This window comes from Trichechus manatus, unplaced genomic scaffold (assembly GCF_000243295.1).
Source record: "Trichechus manatus latirostris isolate Lorelei unplaced genomic scaffold, TriManLat1.0 scaffold00084, whole genome shotgun sequence".
NCBI classification, from domain to species: Eukaryota; Metazoa; Chordata; class Mammalia; order Sirenia; family Trichechidae; genus Trichechus; species Trichechus manatus.
Window position 1 is genome coordinate 6,009,786 of NW_004444020.1, and position 27,111 is coordinate 6,036,896.

At 44.2% G+C, this 27,111-nt stretch overlaps 1 protein-coding gene across 1 annotated transcript in view; it reads left to right on the forward strand.

Moving 5' to 3' along the window:
* EPHB1 (EPH receptor B1) overlaps positions 1–27,111 on the forward strand; it is a 605,917-nt gene that overhangs the window by 387,272 nt on the left and 191,534 nt on the right. The window contains exon 4 of the mRNA XM_004381423.2: positions 15,143–15,298. Coding sequence (XP_004381480.1) covers positions 15,143–15,298 — 156 coding nt within the window. The remainder of the gene's footprint in view (positions 1–15,142; positions 15,299–27,111) is intronic.

Below are 27,111 nucleotides of genomic sequence, written 5' to 3' on the forward strand. Positions count from 1 at the left end.
AAAAGATACTGGTCTGTAATTTTCTTCTTTTTGTCTTTACCTGGTTTTGGTATCAGGGTTATACTGGCTTCATAGAATGAATTCCGAAGTGTTGCTTCCTTTTCTATGTTCTGAAATAGTTTGAGTAGTACTGGTATAAGCTCTTCTCTGAATGTTTGGTAGAATTCTCCAGTGAAGCCATCTGGGCCGGGGCTTTTATTTGTTGGGAGTTTTTTTTATTACCTTTTGAATCTCTTCTTTTGTTATAAGTTTATTTAGTTGTTCAACTTTTGTTTGTGTTAGTTTAGGTAGGTAGTGTGTTTCTAGAAGTTTGTCCATTCCCTCTAGGTTTTCAAATTTGTTAGAGTACAGTTTTTCATAGTATTCTGTTATGATTCTTTTAATTTCAGTTGTGTCCATAGTGATATTGACCATCTCATTTTTTATATGGGTTATTTGCTTCTCTCCTGTTTTTCTTTTGTCAGTTTGACCAATGGTTTATCAATTTTGTTGATCTTTTCAAAGAACCTTCTTTTGGCCTTGTTAACTCTTTCAGTTGTTTTTCTATTGTCTATGTCATTTATTTCTACCCTGATTTTTATTGTTTCCTTTCTTCTGGTGCCTGTGGGCTTCTTTTGCTGCTCTCTATTTGTTCAAGTTGTAGGTTTAATGTTTTGATTTTGGCCCTTTCTTCTTTTTGGATGTGTGCATTTATTGCTATTAATTGACCTCTGAGCATTGCTTTTGCTGTATCCCAAAGGTTCTGGTAGGATTTGTTTTCATTCTCATTTGATTCTGTGAATTTCTTTATTCAATCCTTAATTTCTTCTATAACCCAGTAGTTTTTGAGCGAAGTGTTGTTCCGTTTCCATATGTTTGATTTTTTTTCCTTGCCTTTTCTGTAATTGATTTCCACTTTTATAGCTTTATTTTCAGAAAAGATGCTTTGTAATATTTTGATGCTTTGGATTCTGTTAAGGCAGACTTTATTGCCCAGTATGTGGTCTATTCTGTAGAACGTTCCATGTGCATTGGAAAAGAAAGTATACTTGGCTGCTGTTGGGTGGAGTGTTCTGTATATGTCTATAAAGTCAAGTTGGTTGATTGTGGCATTTATATCTTCTGTGTCTTTATTGAACTTCTTTCTGGATGTTCTGTCCTTCACTGCAAGTGGTGTGTTGAAGTCTCCTACTATTATTGTGGAGCTGTCTATCTCTCTTTTTAATGCTGTTAGAGTTTGCTTTATGTATTTTGGAGCCCTGTAATTGGGTGCGTAAATATTCATTATGGTTACGTCCTCCTGGTGTATTGACCCTTTAATCATTGTATAGTGTCCTTCCTTATCCTTTGTGGTGGATTTTACTTTAAAGTCTATTTTGTCAGAGATTAATATGACCACTCCTGCTCTTTTTTGAGTGTTGTTTGCTCAGTATATTTTTTTCCATTCTTTGAGTTTTAGTTTGTTTGTGTCTTTAAGTCTAGGGTGTGTCTCTTGTGGGCAGCATATACACGGATTGTGTTTTTTTATCCAATCTGCTACTCTCTGTCTCTTTATTGGTGCATTTAGTCCATTTACATTCAGCATAATTATTGATAGGTATGAGTTTAGTGCTGTCATTTTGATGTCTGTTTTTGTGTGTAGTTCACAGTTTCTTTGTTCCACTTAATTTTCTGTGTTGAATCGTTTTTCTTTATGTGTATTCTTTTCATCTTTTTCATTGTTGTTGATTTTGTGTTTGCTGAGCCTTTATATTTTTCTACTTTTTTATTTTGTCTTGTAGGATTGTTAGCTTGCTTTGTGGTTACAGTAATATTTACCCTTATTTTTCTAAGTTTAAACCAGTCTTTTATTTCTTTATATCACCTTGACTTCCTGTGGATCTATGGACTACATTTTTAGTCCCTCTTTTTTGTTTTAATGTTGTCATCTTGTTCGTATTGTCGTCTCTGTTTCCCTATCTTCAGTGTTTTAGCTTTGATTTATTTTTGCGACCACCCTATCTTGGTTTATAACTGTTGCTCTGGCCTGTGTTCTAGTGTTGGGTTGTTAGCTGATGTTATTGATTTTCTAACCAGAGGACTACCTTTAGTATTTCTTGTAATTTTGGTTTGGTTTTTGTAGAGTCCCTAAACTTCTGTTTATCTGGAAATGCCCTAATTTCACCATCATGTTTGAGAGACGATTTTGCTGGATATATAATTCTTCGCTGGCAAGTTTTTTCCTTCAAGGCTTTATATATGTCATCTCATTGCCTTCTTGCCTGCATGGTTTCTGTTGAGTAGTCCGAGCTCTTATTGACTCTCCTTTGTAGATGGCTTTTCATTTATCCCTAGCTGCTCTTAAAATTCTCTCTTTATCTTTGGTTTTGGTAAGTTTGATTATAATATGTCTTGGTGGCTTTCTTTTGGGATCTAGCATGTATGGGGTTTGATAAGCATCTTGGATAGATATCTTGTCATCTTTCACAATATCAGGGAAGTTTTCTGCCAACAATTCTTCAAGAATTCTCTCCATATTACTCCAATCACTCATAGGTTATTCCTCTTGATAGAGTCCCACGTAATTCTTAGGTGTTCTTCATTTTTTTAAATTATTTTATCTTATTTTTCCTCAAATAAGTTGGTGTCAAGTGCTTTATCTTCAATCTCACTAATTCTGACTTCCATTGCCTCAATTCTGCTCCTATGACTTTCTATTGAGTTGTCTAATTCTGAAATTTGATTGTTAATCTTCTGGATTTCTGTTTGTTGTCTCTCTATGGATTCTTGCAACCTGTTAAATTTGTCATTGTGCTCTTCTATAATCTTCTTAAGTTCCTCTATTGGTTTGTCTTTGTGTTCCTTGCCACGCCACTTCTTGGCTTATTCTGCATTTTGCCTGATCTCCCTCTTGATGTCTTGAAGAGGTCTGTATATTAATGTTTTGTTTTCTACCTCCAGTAATTCCAAGAAGTTCTCTTCCTGCAAAAAACTTTTTGATTCTTTGTTTTGAGACCTTGCTGAAGCCATCACGGTCTGCCTCTTTATGTGATTTGATATTGACTGTTGTCTCTGAGCCATCAATAAGTTATTATGTTTATCTGTTTTATGTTTGTTTACTGTGTCCTAGCTTCTTGTTTTGTTTTGTTTTGGTATGCACGAATAGGCTGCTCGTGTGAGCTAGTTTGATTACTGCCACCTTTGAATCTCTATCATCCTGTCACCAGGTGGTTAGATCCATTCCTATGTATGTCAGCCCAGGAGTCCATTTACTTTTTTTGTATGGATTCAGCTTAGGTGTCCAGATAGTTGGTCACCAAGTGTGTGGTGCAGGCTCTCACCTACAGTCCTAGATGGCCAGGGGTGATTGGAATAGGCACAAGTATCTAGCTTCAGTAGGGGATCATGCGCTGAGCAAGGCAGGGTGCTGACAGCTGCCCCTTAGTGTCTGGGAGAAAAGTGTGTCCCTGTGCCATAGAGTGCATAGGTGGGTGGGTTTTGCTGCTGGACTATGAGCACCCAGTGCTGTTGGCTGTAAGGACTGGGAGGCACCACTTATTCTTGGATCTCTGTCGCAGGTGGCTAGGTGGCATGGGTGGAGCCACCAGTCCTGAGGCCTCTGATGTAGGTAGGTGAGGACCCTGCTTAATGGGCAGAGTGATATCAAATATTCTGAACATGCCAGTCCACCATATAGCTGATACAGTGAAGTTAGTCTTCAGGTATATACCCTGTTGTACTGTGCTAATGAGGGCCTATGCTGTTGAAATGGGTCCACACAGGCTTATGCAGGGATGAAAGGCACTCAACGTCTGTGGACCCCTTATGCCTCTGCCTAGGCAAAGGAACTGTCCCTACCTTGAGTTCCTGGCTTAGGGAAGCTGGCATATTATTTCTTCCTCTTTATTTGTTCCTTCTCCAAGACCTGAAGAATGGCTCAGGGCACGTGACAGGTCCTACTTCCTGCCCAGGGGTTGTGGCAGTCATTGATGCTGGCCTGGGACCCAGTGCAGAACGGGAAGGTTGCAGGTAAATGGGAGAGATGTTCTTCCCAAACAGGGTGTTTTTTGATCTATGCGGTAGGTTAAACGCATATACTTATCCTTTGCTGACTGAGCACCGGTTTTCACTGGCTCTGAAGGTTTGAGCACAGTCTCCGCTGCTAGGTCTCTCCTAAAGTGGAAAATACTTCCCAAACGCCACTGCCCACCTCACCACACATACTAGCCAATCCGACCCGCCAGGCACTGTCTCCTGCCGGGTCAGTTCTGACAACTGCTTCTGAACTGTTTCTCCCTCCCCACGCCACTCAGTCTGATTCCTCAACTTTGCCTTTGATGTTCAGGGCTCCTAGATGGTCATATATAATCGATTCACTTGTTTTTTTGGGTCTTTGTTGTAAGAGGGACCACTAGAGTCATCTGACTACTCCACCATCTTGGCCTCACCCTGTAAATTATTTTTTAAGGGAAACTATCAATGTTATGTCAAGGGAAGTTCTAAAAAATAAGATTTTTTTTTTTTCTCAAAGGGTAAACATTTCAGTTTGAAAATGTGGGAAGTAGTTCGACTGCCAGCATATATCCCCTCACCTGCTGCCCAGGGCTACTAATTGATGGTGCTTTTTGAACATTGGCTGTGACGCACAGGTAGAGACAGGGCCTGGGAAGAGGATAGCTATGAATACCCCTGCCCCTGGCATAGCAGCAGGAGACCTAGGCCTGGTACCTCTGGTGGCCACATGGGTTCCATTAGGGCAGAGGACCCTGGGCCCCTTGTAGTGGCTACCTAGTCCTCCCCTTCCCCTCTAGGTGGTTCCCCATGAGGCTCCTCTGTGGTGGCAGGGAGAGAGATGGGGAGGGGTACTCATTTAAAAGACTCTGGTGGCTGCTGTTGGCAGGGTGTTTTGTCTAGGTTTTTCTTCTAAAGGACAGCCCTCTCTCCCCTCCATCCCCAGAACAGGCTCACTCACCTCTTTCACTTCCTACTCTGACCTCTGAGAACCAACCCTATTTCCCTGTCTCCTGCCTGGCTGTGATGCCGGCTCCTCTCAAGGAGCCCTGCCCCTGGAGCCCAGCATCTCAGTCCTCCCATCCCCAGCAGGCCATCTGCTGCCTCTTGGTTGTGGGCTCCTCCAGTCCTCTCACATTTTTTATTCACTGCTCGTCTGCCCTCACTCCCCAGTAGTAGCCTTCTTCTCACCCAAAGTGAAGAAAGTGACTATCTTATGTCTAGCTTAGGAAACATAGAAAGTGCTCCCCAAACACTTGAATGTTGAATGAATGAGGCAATGCATATAAGAGGGGAAGGGCTCATTCCTTCTAAACAGATATTTTGGGACCACCAGTAGTGGTACAGAGGTAGTTAGGGGTACAGAGGTACAAAAAATGCACAGGGAGGCTGGGATTGAGAGTGGCCTTTCTCTGCCAACCCTCGGGCCACACTCGCACACCACTGCCCTCTGTCTGTCCCTCTGGAACAGGAGTCTTACTTTTTGTCTGGCCTCCCACTTCTCATCTCATCCCCCGAGCACTTCCCTCTGACCTTCTATTATTCAAAAATGTATAATTTTTAATTAAAAAAAAGCAAGATCAGAAAAGGTAACAAAACCATCCATAATCTCACCAGTATTTAAAAAAGTGAACTGCTGTAATGGTGTTTGGGAACTTGTTTTTCACTTACCAGTATATAGGGGATATTTTTACCTGTCACTAAATACAGGTCTCTTTCACCATCTTCCGTAATGGAGTCATAGTTTTCCATTTATGGATATACCATAATTTAACTGACCCCCTGTTGCATGGCATTTAGGGTGTTTCTAATTTTTTCTTGTTGTAAACAATACTGCAATGAATACCCTCATAGTTAAATCTTTGAGCTTTGTGTTATTATTTCGCTAGGATAAATTCCATAGTAAGAGGATCTTGGGCATACTTCTTAGTCCGTTTGCCTTTTGGGTCCTTTTTCTCCACAAAGCACATCCTTGTGGGCCAAGCTGGCAGCAGAGACCTCAGGCCTGGCTGGTGTCTGGCTGCTGTGACTGAGCTCTTGCCTGCTTCACTCATTCCTGCCCTTCAAGGTTGCAAGAGCCTGGAAGAATGCAGGACCAGGTCTCCTAGTCTCTGCCCAGCAGTCCCCTAATTTCCTCCCCTCCACAGCTGTGTTATTTCCTCCCTGCCACCAGCCAGGGCCCCACATGCCTTATGCACAGGCTCCAGGATGTATGATGTCTCTGTGGAGGCAGACTGAGAGGTCTATGCTGCTCCCCTCGAGGCTGGGCTGTGGGCAGGAAGACCTGTCACCTCCTCCCTGACATCTCCTCCCTAGTCCCATCTCCCTTAAATTCTGAGGCATGTTGGGCCAAGAAACGAACTCAGCCAAGTCCCTACTTGCTGGATGACCTGAGAAAGTTCTAGCCTTCTCTGGCTGTCAGTTTACCCTCTGTCAAAAGAAGTATAGTCCTACCCAGCTCAGACATCTCCCTCCTGCTTTCTCTCTTCCCTTCTGTTTTGTCTTCCTCAGTACTCCAGCTTGTCCCTCAGCCCCCGGCCCAACCTGGCCCTTATGTTGGGCTAAAGCTGAGGAGACAGTTACGTGGAGCTCTGAGCAGCTACTGGCCATCCACTTGGCCTGTTGGGAGGGGGTTAAAGTAATGCCCAGCCTTCAGCGGACAGTGAAACAACGTAGATGTAGGAGCTGGAGTCTCCAGCCAGAGGCCACTTCCTTGTAGGTGATCAATAAATATTTTTGAATGAAAGATTGATGAAAACATTCAGTCTAGCTCCTTGTAGAAAATATCCACTAGTTATTTATTGAGAAGATACTATATTCTAAGAATTTGCTTACATTATCACTGATCCTCACAACACCTACGAGAAGGAGGTTACCTGAGCCCTCTTAACAGATGAGAGGGTTGAAGTTCAGAAGGTTAAGTGACTCGCTTAAGATCACACAACCAGTAAGTGACAGTTTCTTAGATCCCAAGACTGTGATGTTTCCACCTTGCCAGGTGGCCTAGAGCCGTGGTTTTCAAATTAGACTCACCTAATGGGCTTGTTAAAATTCAGGTCACTGGACCTCACCACTAGAGTTTCTGATTCACTAGTTCTGGGATTAGACCCAAGAATCTGCATTTCTACAAATTCCCAGACGATGCTGATGCTGCTAGCCTGGAGACCACAATTTGAGAACTGCTGGCCTAGATCATTAAAAAACTCCTGGCCTTGCTTTACAGCGATCCCCCTACCGCAACCGCACTGACCTTGGAACAAGATTGCAGGATCCAGCCCTGGACTTTCTTCCTGAGAGGCTCTGATGCCCAGCCAGCCTCCTGCACCTGCGCCTGCTGTGTTCTGAGGTGCCTCGCTGCTCTCTGGGGTCAGGCTGCCTGCCATCAGTGACCAGGCTCTGAGTATCTGCCCTGCCCCTGGAGACACTGCTCTTCTGTTTGTCATCCTTCAGTCCTGGCCAGGGGCCCCTCCATTCCACCAAGCCCTGTTCCTAACCCCACCTCCTTAACAACTCCCATTCTGATTCCTTCTAAAGCCTTTGCTGCTGTTACTATTGCTGTCTGAGCTGCTTAATAGCACTATAAGTTACAGTTTCACCTGTGTCATGATGCCTGCAGCACTCATCAATTTCAGCAAGTGTCACCATGAGAGACACATGTGTATGACAGCTAAGGGTTCCCTCTGCACAGGCCATTACAGCTGGCACCAGGCCTGGGGAGGCAGGAACTGGAGACCTGTTTGGCTTCACATGCCCAGGTCGACATAGAAGTGAAAGTGCTCCAGCCCACCACTACCTGCCCCTCCCCCGCCCCCCAATAAACATATTCCTGGTAACCTATACAACTACCCAGAGGTTTTCCAAGCAAGGCGGGGGTCCTGCCATCTCTGAGCCTTAGCTCAGTCTTTTCACTTTGCCTCACCCTCCCTTCTCTATATCAGCTTCTACTTACCCTTCAAGGCCCTGTGCACGTACCACCTCCTATGGGCAGCCTTCCCAGCTCTCCTCACTCTCCTCCTCCTCTAAAGACTTCTGGCACATGGCATCTCTGCCTCTGATGTAGAGCTTTTATCAGTAAATAGCTCATTCTTACCTGCCCTGCTGATCTCAGCTTCTTGGAGTCAGAGGTTGTCATCCATACACTTGTGTCCTCCACAATATTTGAAAAGGCAATGATTAAAATTTTCTTTGATTGTAAAGTGATGCATATACAATGCAAAGTATTGGGAAAGTAGAGAAGAGCACAAAATAATAATAATCAGTAAGTGCCATTTCATTTCAATGAATATAGATATATATATTTAATAAAACTCATACTCTGTATACAGTTTTAGAACCTACTTTTTAAATATTTTTCCATGACATAATTATTTTAATGGCTGCACATTATTTCATTGTATAGATGGTCCATAATTTATTTAGTCAATACCCTATTGTTAGACTTTTGGGTCCTTCCTTCCTCCCTCCCTGCCTCCTTCCCTCTCTCTTTCTTTCTTTCCTCTTAGAAATAACATCCTTGAACATGCATCTTTTTTTACACCTACTTGTTTTTTCTTTAGAATAGGTCTTTAGAAGTAGAATTATTGAATCAAAAGCTCTGAACTTGTTAAACACTTAAAACGTATCATCAAATATCCCTTTAGGAAAACTAGGAATCTACAGTTTTGGGATGTCCATCACACCCTCTAATATATTAATCGTATGCTTAATCTTATTATTATGATCATAATCATATTCTTATGATTGTTACTCTTACTTTTATAACAGCTTTTCTCTTTTGTGTCTCATTATGGCAGGGCTTTGGTGAGCATTCAGTTCAATTAACCATAGGATGCATATGACTATGTAAGGCTTGTGCTAAGCATGGGGAAAGGGAAATGCCAAGATTCTAAGACCTAGTGTCACCCTTCAGAGAGCTCACAAACTAGTGCAGTAGCTGGATGGGTGGGTGGATGGATGAATGGATGGATAAATGGATGCATGCACGTATGCCTAGGAACTACTTCTCTGCTCTCATTTTTCTCAACACATTTCCCAGAATGAAAGGGGAAGTAGAAATTTCCACAAAGCCCGAATCCCAGTAAGATGTCCAGGGGTTGTTTTGGGAAAAGCAAAGTCTGCTGGTGAGACGAGTCAGAGGAATTCGAGCACAGCCTCAGCACTACCTCCTGCCAGGGAGCCTCATGCCTGGAGTTCCATCAAGCCAGGAGCCCATGGTGTCAGCCACCAGTAATGGGACAGTGATGGAGACACTCAGCCACAGGAGTGATGCCAAATCCCGGGCCCATTGTGGGGACCATGAGACCTATGTACAGAGCTGTGTACATGGCCTGCAGGAGTTCCTTGCCTCCCCCCACCCCCACCCATCCCTCAGTTCTTAGCACCGGTAAGAGCAGCTCCTCTGTCTCTCATACAGGGTGGAGAAAGTGTAGACATAAAGCGGTGGCTTGAGGAGCAGTGTGCTTGGGGCGGTGACCCTCTTTCTCCCTGGCCAGGCACGTGGGCCTCGTCCCTCTCACTATCGTCCATGAGGCAGGCAGGCCTCCCCGAGCCAGCTGCTCAGCTGCACCTGCCTGGAGAAAAAGGCACCCGTTCTTAAACAGGGGATGAATATTCATTGCCATGAAACTCTGCAAACTCATTTGGGGAAAAAATTAGATCAGGAGAAGTAATCAGATTATTAAAAAGAAAGAGCAAGGACAGAAGGCAACGGTGGTGGGAAGAATCACATTTAAAATGCAAGGAGAAGCTTCCTTCCCTCGGAGCCGCTCTGACCCCCTGGACCATGCACCGGGAATAGTTAAGCTCTCTCACATTTCTGCTGCATAAAAATGTTGTTTTCTGAGGCCTCAGTCAAGGGGGAGGGGCAGAGGCAATGCGTGCCCTCCATATACTAAAATTATAAAATAATGTGTTGTGGGCTTTCATTTTATCTTCCTTCGATATCAAGAAAAATTGTGAAAGCCAAAGAGGCTCTGGTGAGTGCTGAGTGACAGGTTAAAGGGCTCCAATAAAGATTAGATGGTCCACTATCTCCTGAGGAAATTGCATAAAAGTGGTTATTCCCTCTTGCTTCTATTAATTTCCTCTTCCTGGCTGCTTGGAAATGCTTCATAACCTGATGCTGCAGATGGGGATGAGAGGCGCTTTCCATTATCTCAATCACTGCACTGTTTATGAGACACTTAATCTGTTTCTTTATAAAGTAATAGTACTGTAGGTGATGGATTTAGTGTCACTGGAAGTCTGTGTGCAGGGATGGGAGGGGAGGGGGCGTTCTCAAGAGCACTGTAAGCATCAGGTAATTTGTTACACTGACGAGGCTCTGAGGAGAAGTTGGGCTGGTGTCTCAAGGTGACCTTCTGAATATCAGCTAATGGTAGCATGTACCAGTCCCTTGTCACTTGAAGGGGAAGGGAAATATTGTGTTTTGCCTGGAGAATAGAAAATGCCTACATGCTTAGGAATGGAGTACTCAAGGCTCCTCTGCTGAAGTCAGGGGCAGCTTGGGGATGCCACTTGGCTCTGCAAAGCTTCTCAAAATGCTTAGAGGATGGGTAGGTCTTCAGAGGTCTAGGGTTTCTGTTTGAACTGTGATCACCTGTGGTGGAGGGAAGAAAACCCCCTTTTTTCTTAAGGAAGCAAAGCAGTCATGGGCTGCAGTGGCATCAGAAACATACAGTCCTCTAGTTACAGGTGTCCCACTGACAACTGTGAATACATAGCAAGATACACAAGGCTCTTTTATCCCCACCCACCTCCTGAAATAGTGACGAAACTCTCTCTGGCTGAGATTCTGAGCTGGGCACTCTCTGACCTAATTTCTCTTCCTACCCCAGTGTTCTTTCACCTCTTCCCTTCTTGCTTTGTCTGTATTTCTTCTGAAACTTACATCCTAGCCACCACAAGAAAGTGTTTATTATGATCCTATCTCATAGCAGGTCCCCCAAATGATGCACATCCTGGCTGACCAGTTAGATCAGCTCCACTGTCTGTTCCCAGATTCTCCCCACCCACACACACACACACCCGGCTCCCACTCCCTACTACCCTGACCCCCACTCCCATGCACACATAAGCTTGGCTAGTGCAGATCGCACTGTATTGGAATCACTGTTCAGCTCTCTGCCTCCCCCTCCAGGAAGGGAGCTCCCTAAAGTCTGCAGCCTCATCTATTCTCTGCTCTATTCCTCTAACGTGGTGCCTGGCTTGTTGTAGATTCTCAGTAAACATCTGTTGACTAAAGAGCTCACCATTTTAGTAATAGCGCTGACCATAATTCTGTATCAATGGAAAGGCAACCACTGAGTCTTGAAATGACATTAAAGCAAAGAACTCTGTTATCCACCTCAACATTGCTTGAAAGTGCCTAGATGTGTTTGGTTAGACTATAATAATGTTTAATTATTATTTTTTGAAATTGTAGTCTTTAGTCATGGTGTGCAGCCTCCAGCCTGCCAGAGTCTCCACCACTCACTACTGTATTACTCCCAGCTACTTTACATATTCAGGTGACCTGGTCCAGAACAATTTGCATTTGCTTGTTCGCCTAAATATTCTTTGTCAGATTCTACCCAGCTCTGTTCATCACGTTTAATTAAAGCTGCTTTTCCTCAAGGGGCAGGACTTAAGCAAATAAATAATAGTTTTCTTATTTATTTTTCTATGCTGTTAACTTTCTAGTGAAATAACAACATTATTTCCCTCTTTTTCTTACTATTAGAGTGGTGGTGTCTAATACATGAAGAGTTAAAAAGACTTTGTGGACTAGCCTGGCCCTTTAATCTTTACTTAAAGCATTAATTTGATGACAAAATACAGCACAAGTATGGTTCCAAGTTTCAAACCAAAAGTTAGATAAATGAAGTTAGTGGTGCTGCTTCTTTATATATTAGGCAATGTCTAGACATAGATTTTATTAAAATATTAACATGAATCTGAATATTAAGGACACTCATCTGTTTCATAATTATAGGTAAAATATATTTTACAGATACAATGATTCACCCATTATACAAAACAGAAATGATCTATGTGGAAACATATTTTTCCATTTGGTTCTAGGATTTATTTGCCTGCCTTGGGACTCCAAACTTATATTCTGACCCTGAGTTCCAAAAGACTGTATAAGGCAAGCTTGTTTTTCAAAAGGGGGTGAGTAGGTGAGGGTGGAGAGGAATTAACATTTATTTAGCACGTAGTAATGCCAGGTACATATTTGAGTTTGTTAAATTCTAACAACCTGTGAGAGTTGTTGAGAGAATTATATTCTTTTTTTATAGATCCTTTATACAGATGAGTAAACCAAGTATTTAAAGGATTACATAACTTTCCAGTGGTCACCTAGTTAGGAATAAAGAGAGCCAGGAATCAGACCTAGGACTGTCTGACCACTGCCCAGTGCTCTCTGCTCTGGGAAGGATGGAGTCAGACCCCCTCCCAGGACCTCTCCCACCATCCTTTCTTTGAGCTTCTCTCCCCAAAGCCCAGCTAGTGTCCGTTCCCCTCCATTTCCTCCCCTCCCCTCGTGGCCACCTCAGAGCTGCCTTCCACCATCAGAAACCTCAGAAGAAGGCAATTTCCAAATTTTTCTGCCACTTGTCGATATCAGGATGATTGTTTATGCTGTTAACTTATTAAATGTAAAGTGAGGAGGCTTTTAAGTACTAGAATGAAGTGAAAACATTTTGTTCTTCTTGGGCTGATACATTAAGAAAATTATAGTGTGACAGGGACCAAATATGAATGCATGAGTTGTCACCACTTCCCCCTCCCCTACTTTCCAGGGAAAAGGCTCCTGGTGTGTTTGGATAGCACCGGCATGTGATTGTTTTGTGTTCCTAGGCTCCAGAACTGAAAGGGGTCCAGGAATGCTGAGTGATTTAAAATGGAAAGGGCCAAGTGCTTCTCACAGGAGACAAGGAAGAGATATGGAAAGGAGAAGAGGAGAGAGGGGGAAAGAAATGGAGGGAGGGACTCTACAGAATGGACTAGGATGCTTTGGGTATGCCATTCAATGATTTCTCTTTTGGTATTTTATTTGTTGAGTCTGTAGTAAAGATTTAAGATCTACCCCCCCCCCACCCCACCTACCACACACACAGAATTTTCTTTTGAGTGTGCTGCAGTGATTCAGCAAATGGCCAGTTTTTACATGGGTTACAACAGAAACCTTTAAGAATCTTACTGGATCATCTAGACAACATTTACCCCAATGTGTTCCATGGAATGTAAGTGCCAGGAAGTTCTCTACAAAGCAGGGTTTCTTGGTTAGATACTTTAAGAAAACAGCATCCTATATTTCTGCTTTGGAAGTTCTGGAAGTTCTGCAACAAAGATTGGGATTAAATTTTGTAATCCATATTTTCAAAATATATCTGACCACAGAACACTTTTGTAAGTAACCAAAAAAAAACAAAAACCTGTTGCCATAGAGTTGGTTTGTAAGTAACAGGTGTTAACGCAAAGAACTTGGACTCCATGGAACACACCCGAGTTATGCCATTCCAGAACATTCCATTTCAAAGATTGTCTCCAGTCCAAGATGGGCTCCTGCCCAGGACACTTCCAGAGGCATGAAAACGTATAACTCCCTTTAAGTGAGCAATGGAGTGAGAAAACACTCACAGCATAGGAAACAGCTCTTCCCTTCGGTGTTGGCACAAGTCATGGTTTTTTTTTTTTGTTTGTTTTTCTTTTTCCCAAGTAGTTAGATGTATATATCACTATCATTTTTCCCACTGTGTGATCCTGGGAAACTTTTTTAACCTCTCTGTATACCAATTTCCTCATTAGCAAAATGGAGATAATAATAGCTACCCCATAGAGTAATGCATGTAAAGTGCTTAAAAAGACATACTAAAAGATGGTGGCTACTGCGATTATGAAAGAAAATTCTCCACTTTCCAGGAGGGAGCAATGTATTTGGAAAGATGAGTTTTGTGTAAGTAGAACAAATTGTAATGGTACTTCCATTACAGTAAAAATCATACTATATTACAATTGTATGACTACACTGGATATGAGCTCCTTGAGGGCAGGTTCTGTTATCTAAATTACCTGGATCAGGTTCCCAGGTACAGAGTAAGTGTCGAATGAATTAGTGAAGTGTGTAATAAAGCCAAATGAGATGATCAGGTAGTAAGTTTTACCCAATCTCAAAGGGAGACAAGCCAGTGCAAGTTTCATGGGGACAGGGAAGAGTCGGGCAGAGATGTTGAAGGACCTCAGGGAAGTAAGACAGGCAGGAACGATCTTTTGAGGGATCAGTGATGAGGAGACCAGATGTCTGGAGTTGAAGGTCTTTGTAGATGAGGCATGGTGAGAGTCTGAGGGACTTTGCTGGTCATGGGTCTTCACAAGCTGACCCAATAGGGGACTAGGAGGAGGTGTCCCACACAGAGTTACTCCAGTAGGCATTGGGCTGGGGCTATACCAGGCGTTCCCAACCTTCTCCAGGGCCATGTACATGATGGATGACACCAAGTGCATGACACATTCCCTGGTACATTCCCTGCAATGTCGTCTGTTCCTTGTCCCCTCCCCAAGCATATCAAAATGCAGTTAAGGGAAAGGATGTTGTTAAGGCAGCAACCTTGAAATCACTTTAATTTCTTTTTAAAGAATCATTCATGAATTTCAGTCCTTTATCATAATTCATAACAAGTACTTGTTAACACATCTCACAGTGTCCCTCACGTGTATTGCAGCATGGCGTTTTAGAGTCATGGGACTATCCATTGTCACCAGGCCCTCTTTCCATCTGAGGACACAAGGTGAGTTTACTTCAGTGAGTGACTCAGATAAAGGCCCTGGCTGTAAACCAGGTGGAAGGAGGAGGGAGTAACCATTTATAGAGCACTTATGTCCCGGGCACTGAGCTACATGTTAGATTCATTTTCTCAATTAAATCTCTTGACACACCTGAAAGAGAAGAATCATTATTCATATTGTTCAAGTTAAAAAGACCATTGGTACCAGGAATGTATATTTCACTAAGGATTTTTAAAGAATTGTAAGTGTCAAAATAGTTTCCTTGATCTGAGATACTTGCTTGGGGCAAGGGGGCATCTCAATATCCTTTTAAGGATCCAGAATCTTTCATTTTCTAGTTTCTGGGAAGGGCCTCTGGCTGCCATTCTTCCACTAATAATCAGATGGTTTCTTTGTGTTCCAGCCTGTCCTGCAGGGACTTTCAAGGCCAGCCAGGAAGCTGAGGGCTGCTCCCACTGCCCCTCCAACAGCCGTTCCCCATCGGAGGCGTCTCCCATCTGCACCTGCCGGACTGGCTATTACCGAGCAGACTTTGATCCCCCAGAAGTGGCATGCACTAGTAAGTGTTGGGGCTCTGGGCCAGGGAGTTTGGTTCCAGGGCAGTGCCAGCGGTGGGGCTGGAAAGGTAAGACATGCCAGGTGGATAGAAGCAAAAAGCAGAAACGCTGGTTGTGGTGCTGAAGCGGACAGCTCCTGGTTCTGGGGCTGCAGAGCCCTTCCCTCTGCTCTGTTTTTAAGTAGCACAGGATCAGAATTATGCTCTTTCTGTCCCCTACTGCCAGATGGAAGAGCCTTCCTCTCACTCATGAAGGACCGCTTATGCCCAGCTGTGATGGTTAAGGTTGTGTGTCAACTTGGCTGGGCGGTGATTCTCAGTGGTTTGGCAGTTATATAATGATGTAGTTTGGCAGTTATGTAATGATGTAATTTGTCAGTTATATAATGATGTTGTTATCCTCCATTTTTTGATATAAGGTAATCACCTCCATGATGTGATCTGATCTGATCTGCCAATCAGTTGTAAGAGGAGTTTCCTCAGGGGTGTAGCCTGCATCTAATATATATGGATGTTCTGGCAAAGCTTGCTGGCTTTTGCTTGCTCTGGATCCTACACCTGGTTTGTCATCATCTGACCTCTGGACCTTGGAACATGAGCCAGCAGCCTTCCGTATTACTTGCCGATCTTGCATTTGTCAGCCCCTGCAGCTATGTGAGTCAGCAGAAGCCTCCAGCCTGACACCTGACCCACGGACTTGGGACTTGCCAGCCTCTACAACCACATAAGCCATTTCCTTGAGATAAATCTCTCTCTCTTTCTCTCTCTCTCTCTCTCTCTCTCTATATATATATATATATATATATATATATGTTTCATTGGTTTTGCTTCTCTAGAGAACCCAGCCTAAGACACCACCAGAGGGTAAAATGACAGCCTGGAGAATTCTTGTAGTGAAAAATTCAAGGATATTGCAACAACAACTAGTAAATCTTTCAGTCACCACTTCTAAGAAGCCCCTCCTGGTCCTACAGCTGAGAATATCCTTTCTTCTCTGGGTTTCCTGCAATGATGATTCCCTAAGAGCTCTCATCATTCCTCATTGTCCAGTTAATCTGTACTTGCCTGTCTTGGGCATCTAGTGCTGCTATAACAGAAATACCACAATTGGATGGCTTTAACAAAGAGAAGTTTATTTTCTTACAGTAAAGTAGGCTAAAGGTCCAAATTCAGGACCTTAGCTCCAGGGAAAGCCTTTCTCTCTCTGTCGGCCTTCCCCTCAGTGTTCCCTCAGAGTAGGAGCTTCTCTGCACAGGGACCCCAGATAGAAAGGATGTGCTCTGCTCCCAGCACTGCTTTCTGTGTGGTAGAGGTCCCTAACTCTCTGCTTGCTTTCCTTTCCTTTTATCTCTTGTAAGATAAAAGGTGGTGCAGGCCACACCCCAGGGAAACTCCCTTTACATTGGAACAGGGATGTGACCTTAGTAAGGGTGTTACAATCCCACCATAATCCACTTTAATGTAAAATTACAATCACAAAATGGAGGACAACCACACAATACTGGGAATCATGGCCCAGCCAAATTGTTAACACAATTGGGGGACATAATTCAATCCATGATATTGCCTTATCTCAGTCACCAGATTTGTGGGGGTGGAGTCTTTGTGTACCATATCATTGTCCCCTTGTGTCCCTTCCAGTGTCCAGCATGGTGGAGTACTTGTGCTATTGCTAAATGATAAGACCGGAGGCCTGGCCACAGTGTGCATCTCTGAGTCAGAAATTCTAGGGACTGGGGCTAACCCATCACCCTTATTCTCTCTACCATTCTCTGCTGTAGAAGGAAGGACAGTCATTCTGACAAAAGTATGAGGGCCTTGACTCTACTTTGTGGGTATGGAAGAGAAAAGAGAGAATTTCCTCTCAATCTTTTATCCTATAATCATGAGGAGGCAGGGAACACCACTTTCCCTGCACAACACACTTGTTACCCTAAGTATTACAGCCCTGAAATAGACTCTCTCATTTCAGTATTCCATTGTACTAGGAGTTATTGCCCCTGGTTAGCCTCTAATTATGCTAGAGTTCTTCTGGGTTGGATGCTGCTTCCTGACTCCCTGTGAGCAGGAACTTTCCCTAATACCTTCTGGGGCTGAATCCCTTCCACCCCCTCGTATCCCCAGCACAGAAGGACACAGAGTGCTTCATACACACTTACAGTTGGATGAACAGAACAAATGGCTGTACTCCAAGTGGAAGAATTTCTTAATTCTGCCCTTGCAGTGTATGCGGCCTTTGCTGGTAAAGAGGAGGAATGAAAGTGTTTTCTAGACCAAGGCCCTGAGCTCGATCAATGTTTATAGACTTGAACTGAGGAAAAGCTCATCCTCTTGTAAACTGATTTCCCAGACTTCTTTCCCTGGCGAGTTGATGTTAACAGAAATGATTCCATTTCTGCTGATCAGAGTCCCTGTTTTTCTGTTGTGGTGTCTCCTCCACTGATTTATGAGGCTCCCCTGGGGGTCTCCTGTGACCCTGAAAAACATAGTTTAATGCACTTCTTTAGAAGCCACTTAAGACTGCTGAATCACTGCTGCCTGAATGTGCAGATGTAGGACCGTCTCCATGATTGCCAAGGCGTATGCTCCTGGTCTCACAGCTTCCTTCCTGAAAACACTCCTTCCATTCCCACTTGTGGTCCCTCACTCACAGTCCAGGCTCCCTCTGCAGACCAGCTCCTGCAAACAGAGGCTGGGCCTCCCAGCTCCCCTCTTCAGCAGACACACCCTATAAATCCATCCAGTCCACGGACACGGTCACCTAGAGGGAAGGTAGTAGGTGGATTAGCCTCCTAGGGCTTCTGGAACAAAGTACCACAAACTGCATGGCTTATAAGAACAGAAATTTATGGCCACAAAGATTTAGAGATTGAGAATCCAAAATCAAGATGTTGGCCATGTTGATTCCTTCTGAGGGCTCTGAAGGAGAACCTGTTCCATGCTTCTTTTCTAGCTTTTGGTGGTTCCTGGTGATCCTTGGTGTTCTTTGTCTTGTAGAAGCATCATTCCCTCTGTCTTTACATGGCTATCTTCCCTGTCTGTCTATGTCTGTATCTCTTCTTTTTTAAGTATACTGCTCAGATTGGATTAGGACCAACCCTAATTCAGTATGACCTCATGTTAACTTAACTGATAGGATCTTCAAAGATCCTACTTCCAAATAAGGTCATAGTCACAGGTACCAGGAGTAGAACTTCAACATATCTATTTGGGGAACACACTTTAAAATAGTAGGTCAGTGACCAATTTCTCAGGACTCTGATGTGGAGCTGTCCTCCTTGCGACAGAACCTTCCTCGTCTGTTTCTGGAGCCTTATCTTCCAGACATCTCACCTGAAGTGTATCAACCAAAGACTGATTCCTGGAAATATAGAAATATCCCAAACCTACAGTCTGCACATGGCAGACCTGCACTCTGTTATGCCTACCCATAATTCTGACTCCACCTCATTAAAATCAGACCTCACAAGACTTTTCCCTCTTGTCTCTGATCAGGCTAGCTGTGGGGTTAGGCACCCTTTCCCAGCCCTCTGTGGTCCCATCACAATCTCCTTACCTTACCCAGAGTATCATCACACCTGCCACACTTTTTACGTAGCCCTGTGCTCGTATGCCGCCAGACTTGGTGTGCCAGAGTTAGATCAGGAATCACCAAACCAAAGCCACACTTGGCTGTGGGGGTGCTTTGTCCAGTCCCTGCCATGGCCTGCGGGGGCAAGTGCATGGTGAGGGAACCCAGAGGGCAGGGCTGCTGCAACACAACGCTAGGCAAAACAAGTGTAAATAAACCTATTATTTTATGGAGGCTCATTATATATTTGATTTATTGTGTGCCAGGGAAGTACTGTATGAAAAAGTCAATTTGTTGGCTTTTATATTCTCATTAGGGTTTCCTTTTAAAGCATTCAAATTGGAGGTACCATCTGTTCTCTTGAAAAGGCATCACACATCACCACAGTAAATAATTTTTCAGATAAAAGGAGCATGTCTGGAGTGGTTGAGGCAAGGCACAGCCCTACACATGGCCTTGGGGGCACAGAGGGTTCAGCAGGCCTATCAGGGCAGTTGTGCACCGGCACGGCCCAGCCCAGCCAGAGAGAGGCTGGTGGGGCTGGGGAGAGCACCAGGGCTTGTTCACTTTGCAAATGCATTCTTGCATCCATCCTATCAGGATGCATTTATGACCTGGCTGGACTCTGGGGGTACCACGGTAAGGAAGGAGAGCATCTGCTTTATAAAATGTGCAGGGCAGTGAGCATCAATAGTGTCCCAATCCTATGGCTGTGGAGGGCTGGGCTACACCAGGAGTGTCCAAGAGCCAAGGCCTGGCAGTCTGGAAGGGCCCCAGGTTTGTCCTGTCACAATTGTCTTTAAATGAGATTGTATTAACAGCCACACTCATTCACTGACAATATTGAAAATGTAAAAAGAATCTGTTTATCTTACAGCTTTAAAATGTGCCCCTTTTCAAGGCCACAAAACCTATAGTACACTAAGAATTTATTGTTTTATTGTGGTAAAAAATATACATAACAAAATATTTGCCAGTTCAACATTTTTTGCATGTACAATTCAGTGACATTGTTTACATTCATCATGGTCTGCAACCATCACCACTATCGGTTTCCAAATTATTCCATCACCATTGACAGAAGCTCAGTATCTCCTAAGCAAAGACTCCCTATTAAGAATTAATATTTTATGAATTCTGTTCATCTCTTGGGACCAGCACATATATCATCATTGTATTTCTATAGTGTTAAAAGTTTTAACTTATTTAATCTGAACTTTTAGAATGCATGACAACTTTTGTATCCCTGTTTGGGCATTTCTTCATTTTCTTTCTAACCTACTGGAAGAATCTGGGTTGGCCCTGAGAGGTCCTGGCAGCCCTGTGTGTCCAGCCTTGTCCTTGACAAGGTTCATGGGCTCAGTAGGGATTTGGGCACACGCCAAAGCAGTGTCAAAAAGGGCTGGTGTAGACCACAACTGCCACAGCCTCCACCAGACTGAGTCCAGCACAACTAGATGGTGCCTGGCTACCACCACCAGCTGCTCTGACAGGAATCACAGTATAGGGTCCCGGACAGAGCTGGAGAAAAATGTAGCACAAAATTCTAATTCACAGAAAAAGACCAGACTTACTGGTGTGACAGAGAATTGGAGAAACCCCAAGAGAATGGCCCCCAGCCACCCTTATAGCTCAGTAATGAAGTCACTCCTGAGGTTCATCCTTCAGCCAAAGATTAGACAGGCCCATAAAACAAGATGACACTAAATGAGCACACCAGCCAAGCGGCAAGGACGAGAAGGCAGGAGGGGACAGTAAAGCTGGTAATGGGGAACCCAAAGTCGAGAAGGGGAGACTGTTGACATGTCGTGGGGTTGGCAACCAATGTCACAAAACAATATATGTATTAATTGTTGAATGAGAAACAGTTTGCTCTGTAAACCTTCATCTAAAGTACAGTAAAAAAATTTTTTTTAAAAGTTGCCAAAAAAAAAAAAAAAGAAAGGGGCTGGTGTGGGTTCTGTGTGAAGTCAGAGGAGGGAGGTACAGTGAGCTTCCCTCCTCCTCACACCTCTGCCCAGGCCTGGAGTCCTGGATCTGCTGCATAAATGTCATGCTGATCGCCCCCTTGTCCAGTCATGACCCAACACCTGCTTATACCCAAGAAGAAGCCTTGTCCCCCTGCAGGCACTGGAAGGAGCGGAGAGAGGGCTGAGAAGGCTGATATAAGGGCTTGGGATATGTGCCACAGCATGCCAGGGCTGCCCTTGAAGAAGGACGGAGGACTAAAGCCATGCATGGGTTGACGTGGAGCTGGAGGAAGCTAGAGACACCCCATCCCTCCCTGCTAATAAAACCTGAGTTTCATGGACGATAGGGACCACCTTCAATGAGAAGTTACCAAAGACCCACTTACATTGAGGGACAGGGAGCAGGACAAAGGGAAGTTCCAGCCATACCAGCAGGAGGATGTGTGAGGGTCTGAGGAGCTGACTCTGAGCTTTGGGCTTGCTGAGCTGCAGCTGAGGAAGCTCCACTTTCCTCCTCCTGCTGCCTCCCTGGGGCCTTCTGGGGAGCGTTGGCAACCCCCAACTTTGCCAATCTTGGATGCGTGCTAAGAAAGCTTATATAATCAATTACATGTAGCAGTCAGAAGAAGGGCCTTGGCATTTTATAGAGAAAAGTTTTGACACTTTCTCTTACCTTCTCTGTGACCTTGGGCAAGTTATTTAACTTGCTAAAATCAGGATGATAATAAGTTGTGCCCTTCTGGGTTGTTATGAGGCTTAAGCAAAATAGTATTAGAGTCTTTGGCATAGTGCCTAGTTCATAGTAAACTCTCATTGAGTGTAAGAACTCGCTTTGGTTACATTCCTGGGAAGCGTGAAGATTGCAGCTGATATGGAAGCTTCTGGCAAGGAAGGATGTTGGAGATCTGAAAATAAAAGTGACGTTCTCAGAGGGAGTCCAGATTTGACCCCATCCCTGAGTGTCACAGCAGAATCCATTGTGTGGCCCCAACCACACCTTGACCTAAAGGTCCTGGTGAAAACAAATGAAGAAGGTCCTGTCCCTGGAACTGGATGCGTTGTGGGAGGGCAGAGGGAGGCGCAGACCAACATCCTGTATCCTGAGAACTCCAGGTGCTGTTGCTCCCGGAACTTAGAGGCACTGAGAAATTGGGCAGGAGTGTGCACCTGACAAGAGTGGCTTTCAGTTCTCAGGGAGCAGAGGCACATGGACTCTTCAGGTAAGGGGAATGTGGCCTGGTCAGCAGAGAGAGGGTCGAAATTAGGTAAGATGGAACTTATCTTATAAGGTGTGAGTATTAAGTGACAGAAAGCAAGTGAAGCCCCAGGATGAAAACTCAAGTCTGTCTGACTCCAGTGCAGGCAAGAAGGCATGGAGGAAGTGCACTGCAGTGTGATACCAAGCACTATGTGCATGTGTTCGGTTTTAAGTAATTTCTAGTTTATTGGGGGACAAAATAGAAAGGAGGAATTTATGAAGCAGGTGAAAATAGATAATTATACCTTATAAAATTGCTGTCTGTTAAAAACTATGCAGAAGGGCTGGTGTGAAAATAATTACCTTGTTACATTTCTGACCACAAAAAACCCTTTTCTGTCACCTACATGGGAGAAACTTTGATGGATCATGGAGACAAGCTTGTGCTTGTCTTGTTTCTTTTATTTCTTCTTCAAATGCAAAGGGTTGCCCTCAGCAGTTTTGATCATAGAACTGAAATGAAGAAGGGGCTCCAGCGGTCACTGCCTTGTCCCGAGCCTGCCCCCTCAGATAAAGGGGCCCATGCTGGTGGACCTGTAAGGTCCATCCTGACCTCCCTCCTGACTCACACAGAGAGGCAGGGAAGCTGGGTGGCAAGAGCAGGGGATTGGGGCTTGGATCCTGAGAATGTGACTAAGCATGTCTCCTGGCTTCTTTGAACATGTTTCCTCCTCATGAAAATTGGGTATGATCGAACTCACATTATGAGGTGTGAGCATTAAACGACAGAATGTAAGTGAAGCCCCAGGATGAAAACTCAGGTCTGTCTGACTCCAGTGCCACAATCTTATACATGGTGAGACTAAAATATGGTAGCTCTTAGGATGATGTTGCAGAGGATGATGGCGATGATGGTGATTTGCTGTTATTCTCACTCTTGAATCTATATCCCACAGAGAAGGATAAGAATCAGTTCTTCCCTCTCCCATCTCTGCATGCTCCAATCTCTTTTCTTTAAGCTTATGTTTCATCCTTTAAGGGGCTGGCAGCTGTTCCCTTCCTTCATCCAAGCCATCTTAGGGCAACAGTGTGATCCCTGTGGCACAGGGATCCTGCCAGTTGGGTAGACTTCCCAGGAGTGTGGCATCCCAGTGCTCTGGCCCTTGTCTTTCCAGACAGGCTAGAGGGGTGGAGAAGAGGGTACCAGAACCCAGAGGGTGAAAAGGGCCTTGGGGATGATAGGAACAGAAAGATGTCTTCTGCTGGGTTACCTCTGATGCCAGGCTTGGTGGACTTTTGAAAAGTCTGTAAAAAGCATCAGCTCATAAACTGTCTCCCATTAGTTTCAGCCACAGGTCTGCTGAGTCATGCTTGATAAGTTCTCCAGAGATGGTTTCCTTTAGATCAACCAACCCCAACCAACCCATTGCCATCAAATCGATTTCAACTCAGCAAGCCTATAGAACTGAGTAGGACTGCCCCATAAGGTTTCCAAGACTGTAATCTTTACTGAAGCAGACTGCCGCATCTTTCTCCCATGGAGTGGCTGGTGGATTCGAACCACTGACCTTTTAGTTAGCAGCCAAGAACTTCTTTAACCACTGCAACAGCAAGGCTGCTATTCCTTTAGACCAAAAAAACAAAACAAACCCGTGGCCATCGAGTTGATTCCAACTCATGATTCTGCTCATAGGCACCCAAAGTTGTCTTGGAAAAAAAGGCCTGGCGATGCTACTGTTAAAAAATCAGCCGCTGAAAACCCCATGGAGCACAGTTGTACTCTGACACGTGGGGTCACCATGAGTTGGAATTGACTTAATGGCAATTGATTTTACCAGGTATAGTGTAATGAATTACTTAATATTGCCTTTCTAGCCATGGTCTTGTAACTTCCACCCAGGTGATTGAGGGGGATTGTGTGATAGGGTAATTGTGGCCCACCAAGGGAATTGGTCAGTTTGCCTTAAAAGAGAGCCAATTCCAGAGCAGAGAGAAAGAGCCCACCACCACCAAGGAAGGAGAGCTCTGCAGGAGAGACCTGCAGGAGACAGTGCAGTGGGCTTTCTGGCCCATGGAGCGAAAAAGCTGAGTGCCTTTAGACAGAGGCCTAGGGCCAGGGAGAGGTGTGCTTGCGAGCTCAGTTGGGAAGAAGCTGTCCTGATGGAAGAACTGTATCCTGAGCGTTCCTGAGCCTGAATTGTAACTGTTACTTCCCTAATAAACCCCATAATCTTGAGTATGGTCTGTGAGTTCTGTGTGGCCATTGCAATGAATTATTGAACCCAGCAGAGAAGTAGAGAGTGCTGTGCGAGGGACCATTGGTGTCAGAATTAGTAAAGATGGCGGAGAGAAGAGGCTAATCTGGCCTCCACCTCATGAGAATCAGGCTTGTGCTGTTGATCTTGGTTCTCCTTCCCCCTTGTGAGGTCAGAGGAGGTCAGACACTGCCCTCATGCCATTTTTACACCAGGGCCTTTAGTAAAACATACGCTTGTGTTTCCCCTTGTATTGGTAAAAGGGTTGCTTGATTTTACCTGATACATCACCCATGTTGCACGTAAATATATCGTTGGGGTATTTGAGGGGGAGGTAGTCTGTGTTTTCCTTGAAGTTCAGACAAGGGTCATAGATCAACAAGAGTCATAGGTCAAGCTGTTTCAGGGAATGCTGGGTCTTGGGCCCACACTCTGTGCTGACAGGCTGGATGGTTTATACACCTGGATGCAGAATGGAGGAAGTGTGACTGCAAGCTGAAAGCTATTTATAACTGTCACTGCTGCTTCAAGGAGGGTCAGTGTTGCCTGTGTAAACACACTTTCACACTTCTGTAATCTACAATTTCCTTTCACAGTTGTTTGACCCAAGTGGGCATAACCCTTATGAGGAATCTAAGTTTTAAACTAATAGCCAGGCACACATGCTGATGTTTCTGTTTCAACATTATGTCACCAGAGCATTTGGAGTCACAGATTGTTGACATTCAGAGCAGCCTTTTAGGTCTCCTCTCCAATGTCAGCTTCTCTCTCCAACAGCCCTGAGAAGCAGCCATCCCACTTTTATTTTTCTGAATATTTGTGATGACAGACAACTCAAATGTATTGCAGGGCAGCTCCATTCCACTGCTAGACAGTCATCATCCTTATCGTAGGAGAGATCTTCTGGACCTTGGGTTAGATACTACCTTCCCCTACTCGCTATTGGACCACACCGAAAGCCGGTGGTCTGCAAACCAGTGTTCCCAATGCTTAAGGACAATTTTCTCATCCTTTCTTAATCACCTACTTTAGGCTAAACATCTACTATTTCATCTTTTCCCCCAAAGACATGATATCCCGGCCCCTCACTGTCTTGGCTGGCCTTTTCTAAATCCCTCATATTTGTCAATAAAACTCTCAAAATATGACAACCAGAATGAAAGACATGACCCTCTCCCAAGAGCAAGGTTCAGTGGGAAAGTGATGGATTTTCTCCTGTGATTGGGATACTGTTGCTTGTCCCCTTTGGTTACAGCCTTGGCCACTGTGGGCTCCTACCAGACTTGCCAGCCACTGGATATCGAGCGTTTTGTTTGTCCCCTCAGGAAAGGCTGCCCATTTGGGTTTCCCCTATTCTGCACTTATAAATGTGAATTTCTTAATTTTGCCTTGTAGATGTAGATACAGTATACATCACAGTGTAAATCATTTTGGATTCTGACTTTACTGTCTTTCAAATGAGCTGTATTAGTGCAGTGGTTAAGAGTGTGGGCTCTAGAGTCTGCGTGCTTGGTTTTGAGTCCCCCTGTGCCACTTGCTAGCTTTATGACATGGGGCAAGTGACATGGCTTTTCTGTGTCTCCATTTCCTCATCCATGAAATGGAGATAATATTGATGCCTTACTGCATTGTCATGAGTATTACATGAGATAATACTATTTATAACAGTGTTTGTCACACAGGAAGCATTCAATAAAAGCAAGCTATTTTATTTTATTTCTATTGGAATCACCCATCCAACTTTGTCATTATTTCCAAAGCAGCTAAAATCCAAGAACTTGCCTTATTATTTTGCCAACACTTCTTTCTTCTGTACACAAGTATTTCAAGGGAGGGTTTTTTTAGCTGACCCTATTGTAATCCAGGTATGCATTCTTTACTTCACTCTCTTTTCCTTCAAGTTAATAAACTTTTAGCAAAAGAAACTATGTCAGGTGGCCTGTCTTGCACTGAGAAAAGTCTGCTGGTGCTTGTCACAAAGCACTTATTTCATTGTGAGGTTCCAGAAGTTGGAGGGATTGAGGTAACACTCATTCATTTAATCTACAATCTTTTTTATTTGAAAACGAGAACAAAGTCCACCCCATGACTTTGAGACCCTGTCTTGTCATGAATGTTTCTTGGTGAGCTCGGACGATGGCTCTGATGTCAGATTTGCAGGTTCTGGTCCCAGGTGGCCAATTGGTCTGGAATGGACGCTGGAACTTGATGGCAGCTGCAGCTTAGGGCTCTTTAACCTCCCCCACTTCAGTTCTCCTCCTCAAAGGAGAGGACATATTGGGAATGAGGGGCTCTGCATTCTCTGTCTCTTGCAGCACCTTACTCCTCCCTAGGAAGGAGAATGCCTTGCTTTGCACACTCTGAGTATTCTGCTCTGGTTAGAGCTTGTCTTAGATTCCTAGTGCCTCTGTAACAGAAATACTACAAATGAGTGGCTTTACAGAACAGAAATTTATTTCCTCACAGTTTAGGGGGCTAGAAGTCTGAATTCAGGGCACTGGCTCTAGGGAAAGGCTCTCCCTGTGTTGGCTCTGGGGTAATATCCTTCTTTCTGCTACCATAGCCCTGGCATTTCTGGGTTCCTTGGTGATCATCACATGGCATCTATCTTCCCCGTTTGTGCTCACTTGCCTCTGTGTCTAGGCTGCTCTTTATATCAACTCAGAAGTGATTAAATTTAGGACATACTCTACACTGATATGGTCTCATTAACATAACAAAGAAATCCTTATTTCCAAATAGGATTATATCCACAGGTATAGGGGGTCAAGGCTCCAACACATGTTTTGAGGTGACACAATTCAATCCATTTTAGAGCTGTT